Source organism: Cebus imitator, unplaced genomic scaffold (genome assembly GCF_001604975.1).
Source record: "Cebus imitator isolate Cc_AM_T3 unplaced genomic scaffold, Cebus_imitator-1.0 Scaffold82, whole genome shotgun sequence".
NCBI classification, from domain to species: Eukaryota; Metazoa; Chordata; class Mammalia; order Primates; family Cebidae; genus Cebus; species Cebus imitator.
In genome coordinates this window covers 3504695-3511895 of record NW_016107397.1, presented here as the reverse complement: position 1 = coordinate 3511895, position 7201 = coordinate 3504695, and the positions used below count along the sequence as shown (strand labels likewise).

The window sequence follows — 7201 nt, the reverse complement described above, 5'->3', positions numbered from 1 at the left end:
AAGGCAGGAGGGTTGCTTGAGCTCAGGAGTTTGAGACCAGCCTGGGCAACACAGCAAGACCTCCCTCTCTATTTTAAAGTATATAAAAAAAAAAATTAGCTGTGGGTGTGGCGGTGCATATCTGTAGTCTCAGCTACTCGGAGGGCTGAGGTGGGAGGATTACTTGAGCCTGGGAGATTGAGGCTGTATTGAGCCATGATTGCATTGCTGTACTTCAACCTGGGCAACAGAGTGAGACCTTGTCTCAAAAAAAAATAAAATAAAATAAAAGCAATTCTCTGGTTTTTAGCATATTCCCAAGGTGTACAACCATCATCACTTTCTAATCCAAACATTTTCATCTCTCCAAAAAGAAACCCCGTACCTATTAGCAGCCGCTCCCCCACCGCCTTCCCCCAGACCCTGGCAACCACAAATTTCTTTCCTATATCCATGGATTTGCCAGTTCTGGAGAGTTCATACAAATGGAATCACACAATATGTGGGCCTTTGTGTCTGACTTCTTTCACAGAGTGTAATGTTTTCCTGGCCTTTCATACTGTTGCATGCATCAGGATGTCATTCCTTTAAAAAAATTATTTCTTATATTTTTGAGACACAGTCTCGCTCTGTCGACCACGCTGGAGTGCAGTGGCATGATCTCGGCTCACGGCAACCTCCGCCTCCCTGGGTCAAGCGACTATCCTGCCTCAGCCTCCTGAGTAGCTGGGGCTACAGGCCTGAGCCACCATGCCTAGCTAATTTTTGTATTTTTAGTAGACATGGGGGTTTGCCCTATTGGCCAGGCTGCTTTTGAACTCCTGGCCTCAAGTGATCCACCCACCTTGGCTTCCCAAAGCGCTGGGATTACAGGCATGAGCCACCGCACCTGGCCTGACATTTTTTTATTTTCAAATTTGTTTTGTAGTGATGGGATCTCACTGTGTTGCTCAGGTCAGTCTCAAACTCCTGGCCTCAAACTATCCTCCTGCCTCAGCCTCCCAAAGTGCTGGGGTTACAGATGTGAGCCACCATGCCCAGCCTTCAGGCCTTTTTTTTTTTTTCCCTTGCCATATTTAAGCTAATTCAGGCCATTTTGTGGCTGAAAAATATGGTCCTGTTTCCTAGAGAAGAACTTGAGTTTGGGGGTAGAGGAGAGACAGGGAGGCCCCCCGAGAAAGCCACAGAGTGAAAGTGTGACAAAGGCTGTTTTCCCCTTAGAGCGCTGCCCCCCAAATGCTCACTACGAATCCTGTGCTTGTCCCGCTTCGTGCGAGAGCCCGAGGCCTAGCTGCGGGCCCGTCTGTCGGGGGGGCTGTGTCTGCGACCCAGGCTTTTTGTTTACTGACAACCGCTGCATCCAGGCCTCTTCCTGCAATTGCTTCTACAACAACAACTACTATAAGGTAAGCCCCTGGGATGCCGGGGTCCTGCGAGGGGATGCATGACAACACCTGGCTTCCAGCTCCATCTGCTCCCCAGGTGAAGCGAACTGGGATCACCGGATAGTCCCAATAGGTCAGCTGAGACGCAGTGGTTACACAGTGTCTAAGTTACTCATTCAATCTTTTCTTTGTTTGTTTGTTTGTTTGTTTTTGAGATGGAGTATGGCTCTGTCGCTCAGGCTGGAGTGCAGTGGTGTGATCTCAGCCCACTGCAAACTCCGCCTCCTGGGTTCAAACGAGTCTCCTGCCTCAGCCTCCCAAGTAGCTGGGATTACAGGTGCCCCCCACCACACCTGGCTAATTTTTTGTATTTTTAGTGGAGGCGGGGTTTCATCATGTTACCAGAATGGTCTCCATCTCCTGACCTCAGGTGATCCATCCGCCTCGGCTTCCCAAAGTGCTGGGATTATAGGCGTGAGCCACCGTGCCCAGCCACTCTCACTCTGTCGCTCAGGCTGGAGTGCAGTGGTGCAAGAGCGGCTCACTGCAGCCTCCACTTCCTGGACCCCAGTGATGCTCCCACTTCAGCCTCTCTAGTAGCTGGGACTACAGGTGCCTGCTACCACGCCCAGCTAATTTTTGTATTTATGGTAGAGACAGGGTTTCACCATGTTTCCCGGGCTGGTCTCGAAGTCTGGAGTTCAAGCAATCTTCCTGCCTCAGCCTCCCAAAGTGCTGGGATTATAGGCGTAAGACACCATGCCTGGCTGGGCACGTTCCTTTGCCTCTTTAAATCTTTTTTCCATATTTATAAAGTGTACACAATAAGATTTTCTACCTCATATCAGATTATTGTAAGGATGAAATTAGGTCCTGACACATACAATTACTTAATAAGTATTAATTATTATCATTAGCATCTTATGATAAATATATGCAACCTACTAATTAAACGTGCATTAAAAAGCCTGGCGTGGTGACTCACACCTGTAATCCCAACACTTTGGGGGCCGAAGTGGAGGGATTGCTTGAGCCCAGGAATTTGAGACTACTGTGAGCTAGGATTGTACCACTCACTCCAGCCAGTGAGACCCCGTCTAAAAAAAAAAAAAAAAAGTGCATGAAGCTATTCATTAATGTCCAGTGCCTCTTAGCTCCAGGTGTTCTCACTGACATCAGAGCTTCTGTGTGTCTCTTTTGGGACTATTATTTCCTTCCCCAGCCCCCTTTAACCAGTCTCCTGGGTCTCCCAGTGTTGCTACTGAGATTAGCTTCAGCCACACCCTGAGCAGAAAGATCTGTCAAAGGCACCAAGAATCTCTTCCCCCTGCTCTGAAAGGCATGTATTCACTTCTGATAGATTCATTTATGCATTCAACAAATGTTTATTTAGTACTTTTTACAAAGATTTTTTGTTTTGTTTTGTAGAGACGAGGCTTTGCCATGTTGGTAGACTGGTCTTGAGCTCCTGGGCTCAACTCGTTCTCCCACCTCGGCCTCCCAAAGTGCTGGGATTACAGTTGTGAGCTGCCACACCCAACCTACTTCATACGTTCTACTGTCCTGGCATTGGGGTCACCATGAATAGGTCATGCTCCTTGCCTTCATAATGCTCTCAGATTCAGAGAGACACATGGGGTCTTGGTTTACTCCTTCATTCAGCAAGTATTTATTGAATGAGAGTGCTCATGGGAGGGCTAAGATGTTGGGTAAAGACAGACATTGGCTGGGCAAGGTGGCTCATGGCTGTAATCCCAGTACTTTGGGAAGCCGAGGTGGGCAGATGACCTGAGGTCAGGAGTTCGAGACCAACCTGGCCAACATGGCAAAACCCCATCTCTACTAAAAATACAAAAATTAGTCAGGCATGGTGGTAGGCACCTGTAATTCCAGCTACTTGGCAGGCTGAGGCATGAGAATGACTTGAAACTGGGAGGCGGACCTTGCAGTAAGCTGAGATTATATCACTTCACTCCAGCCTGGATAACAGATCGAGATTCCGTCTCAAAAAAAAAACAACACAGACATAAGGCTGTGTGTAGTGGCTCACACCTGTAATCTCAGCACTTTGGGAGGCCAAGGTGGGAGGATCACTTGAGCTCAGGAGTTCAACGACAGATAGCCTAGACAACATAGCAAGACTCCGTCTCTAAAACACATTTTTAAAAAATAGTCAGGCATGGTGGAGTGCACCTGTAGTCCCAGATACTTGGAAGTTGAGGTGGGAGGATGGTTTTAGCCCAGGAATCAAGGCTGTAGCGAGCCATGATTGTGCCACTGCACTCCAGCCTAGGCAACGGAGACCCTGTCTCTTAAAAAAAAAAAAAAAAAAGTAGGAGGAGAGAAGAACATTTTGAGAGGAGAGAAAAGCACCTGCAAATGTGCTGTGGTGGTGGGAATATCAGGTAGGTGGTGGGGAGAGGAATCACATGAAGGTCAGGTCTGCATGGGAGAGCAGCCTCTTTCCCGGGCACGGCAGAGGGAAAGGGAGAACAGCCAGGCATGGTGGCTCACGCCTATAATCCCAGCACTTTGGGAGTCCAAGGTGGGCAGATCACCTGAGGTCAGGAGTTCGAGACCAGCCTGGCCAACATGGTGAACCCTCGTCTCCATTAAAAATACAAAAAATTAGCTGGGCGTGGTGGCGGGTGCCTGTAATCCCAGCTACTTGGGAGGCTGAGGCACGAGAATCACTTGAATCTGGGAGGCAGAGATTGTAGTGAGCTGAGATCGAACCATTGCCCTCCAGCCTGGATGACAGAGTGAGACTCCATCTCAAAAAAAAAAAAAAAAGAAAGAAAGAAAGTAAGAAAAGGCCAGGCATGGTGGCTCACGCCTGGTTCTAAGACTTTGGGAAGCTGAGGCGGGCGGATCACCTTGAGACCAGCCGGGACAACATGGAGAAACCCTATCTCTACAAAAAATACAAAATATTAGCCGGGGATGGTACCATGCACCTGTAGTCCCAGCTGCTCAGGAGGCTGAGGCAGGAGACTCACTGGAGCCTGGGAGGTGGAGGTTGCAGTGAGCCGAGATCGTGCTACTGCACTTCAGCCTGGGTGACAGAGTGAGACTCCATCTCAAAAAAAAAATTAAAAAAGAAATGAAAACGGAAAAGGAAGGACTCTAAGAGCTATGTGATTGTGTGACCTCAGATCCCTTTCTCCCAGCCTGGGGCAGAGTGGTTCAGCCCCAACTGCACAGAACGTTGCCGATGCTGGCTGGGCAGTCGGGTCGAGTGCCAGATCTCTCAGTGCGGGACACACACCGTGTGCCAGCTTAAGAATGGCCAGTACGGATGCCACCCCTATGGTGAGAGCTCCTCCCCATGCTGTCCCTGCCTGCTAGCCTGTCGGAGTGGATGTGACGCCAGGATCCCAGTCTCTCACTTGAGCAGAGGAATAGGGACCTGCCACTGGGCAACGGGTGGGCTGCCGTTCAGGGTCCCTGGAGGGGCCGTGGAAGCAGCTTTTCTGGTTCTCCTTTTCTCTCCCAGCAGGCACTGCCACCTGCTTGGTCTACGGAGACCCTCATTATGTCACCTTTGACGGGAGGCACTTTGGCTTCATGGGCAGGTGCACTTACATCTTGTCCCAGCCCTGTGGCAACTCGACAGGTAGGCCCTGGAAATGCCACCACAGCCTGGGGGAAGGGTATGTGGGCAGCACTGCTGGGCATGGGGGCACAGTGGGTGGCAGGAAGGGGCAGGGTGCAGATGGGGGAAAAGGCAAAATAGGAGCATGTTCTTCTGTAAGGTGAGGTTTGAGGGCCAGGCACAGTGGCTCACACTGGTACCTCTACACTTTGGGAGGCTGAGGCAGGAGGATCACTTGAGCCCAGAAGTTTGAGACCAGTCTGGGCAACATAGCAAGACCTCATCTCCATGAAAAAAAGAAAATTAAAAATCAGGCCGGGCACAGTGGCTCAAGCCTGTAACCCAGCACTTTGGGAGGCTGAGATGGGTGGATCACCTGAGATAAGGAGTTCAAGACCAGTTTGGTCAACATGGTGAAACCCCATCTCTACTAAAAGTATAAAAAATTAGCCGGCCATGGTGATGGGTGCCTGTAATCCCAGCTACTCAGGAGGCTGAGGCAGGAGAATTGCTTGAACCCGGGAGGTGGAGGTTGCAGTGAGCCAAGATCGAGTCACTGCATTCCAGCCTGGGCAACGAGAGCGAAACTCCGTCTCAAAAATAAATAAATAAATAAATAATCAGCCAGGTGTGGTGGAACACACCTATAGTCCCAGCTACTTGGGAGGCTGAGGTGGGAGGATCACTTGAGCACAAGAGTTGGAGGCTGCAGTGAGCTATGATCATACCATTGCACTCCAGCCAGGTAGAAAAACGAGATAGTGTGTAAACAAATATGTACATACATACATACATACATACATAAAGTTTTAAAAAAAGAAGAGGGCAGTGGTTAGGGAGCACGAACGCCCTGGAAGATGTTCAGCCACTTAATGGAGATAGGTATGCGGCAGCCGCAGGCTCTTCTGGAAGAGGCAGTCGTGGTCCGCTCCTGTGGGGGTCTGGCCTCCCTTACTGGACTTTGGGGCTGGTGTGTCTTGGCCCTCATCTATTCCTGCGACTCTGAGCTCAGGGCACTGCTCACGGCGGATGTTCAGAAATGAGCCACTGGACTCTCTTCATTCCTCTCCCCACCCAGACCCATTCTTCAGGGTGACAGCCAAGAATAAGGAGCAGGGACTAGAAGGCGTGTCCTGCCTGAGCAAAGTCTATGTGACCCTGCCCGAGACCACCGTCACCCTGCTCAAGGGCAGACGCACGCTGGTGAGCCCCATTCCACCCCCACCACCCTTGCAGAGTCTGACTGTGTGTCCTGGCCGGCCCCTCCAAGCCCAGAACCCTTCCACGGATGGGATTGAACAAGACAGTGGCCAGCAATCCCAGCTCTTCAGGAAGCTAAAGTGGAAGGATTGTGTGAGGCCAGGAGTTTGAGGCCAGCCTGGGCACTATAGCAAGACCCTGTCTTTTAACAAATAGAAAAAATTAGCCTGGTGTGGTGGCACTTGCCTATGGTCCCCTCCACTCCAGAGGCTGAGGTGGGAGGATTGCTGGAGCCTGGGAGGCCGAGGGTGCAGTGAGCTGCAGTTGCACCATTGCACTCCAGACTGGGCAACATAGTAAGACCCTGTCTCTTACAAAAACAGAAACAACAAAACAGTGGTGGGGAAGCTCCAGTCCACTCCTGGTGGATGAGATTGTTAGGCCGCTGTGGGTGGTGTCCTGCCTTCCAGCCATGGAAATGGAAGTCTACTGGGGTCCTCCTTGACCCCCAGATCTGTTTCTCTGTCTCTTGTCTCTGCCCTGCCTTCCAGGTTGGGGGTCAGCAAGTTACCCTCCCAGCCATACCCTCCAAAGGCGTCTTCCTGGGTGCAAGTGGGCGATTTGTGGAGCTGCAGACGGAGTTTGGTTTGCGGGTGAGATGGGATGGTGACCAGCAGCTGTATGTGACAGTGTCCAGGTGAGGCGGTGTCCCGGCCAGGCAGCTGCCACTTCTTCCTGCCCTCTGCCCCGCCCACTCCCCTTCCATCCCTGGCACCACTACTTGATAACTGATGCATCTCTTGATGGGTGGGAAGCACCCTGCTTAAGTGGCAGGGCTTCCTTTGGACCAGGAGAAGGAGAAAATGGTTTTGGGGCACATGATAGGTAGTAGGATGGATGTACATGCTTTGGGAATGTGCTAGAAGGAGGCACTAGTGAGCTCTGGAGGCTTTCAAAAGGGCAGTCACTTGATTCCATTCTTGAAGGAAGAGTGGCTCCCCAGATGGACAAAACAAGGGAAAGAAAGACTTTTTTTTTTTTT

The 7201-nt window shown here is 50.7% G+C and overlaps 1 protein-coding gene across 1 annotated transcript in view; it reads left to right on the top strand.

Annotated features, from left to right (window-relative positions):
• Window positions 1–7201, top strand: part of ZAN (zonadhesin) — a 62536-nt gene that overhangs the window by 17046 nt on the left and 38289 nt on the right. The window contains exons 14-18 of the mRNA XM_037740393.1: window positions 1203–1385; window positions 4535–4676; window positions 4861–4980; window positions 6038–6162; window positions 6711–6856. Of these exons, the coding sequence (XP_037596321.1) occupies window positions 1203–1385; window positions 4535–4676; window positions 4861–4980; window positions 6038–6162; window positions 6711–6856 (716 nt within the window). The remainder of the gene's footprint in view (window positions 1–1202; window positions 1386–4534; window positions 4677–4860; window positions 4981–6037; window positions 6163–6710; window positions 6857–7201) is intronic.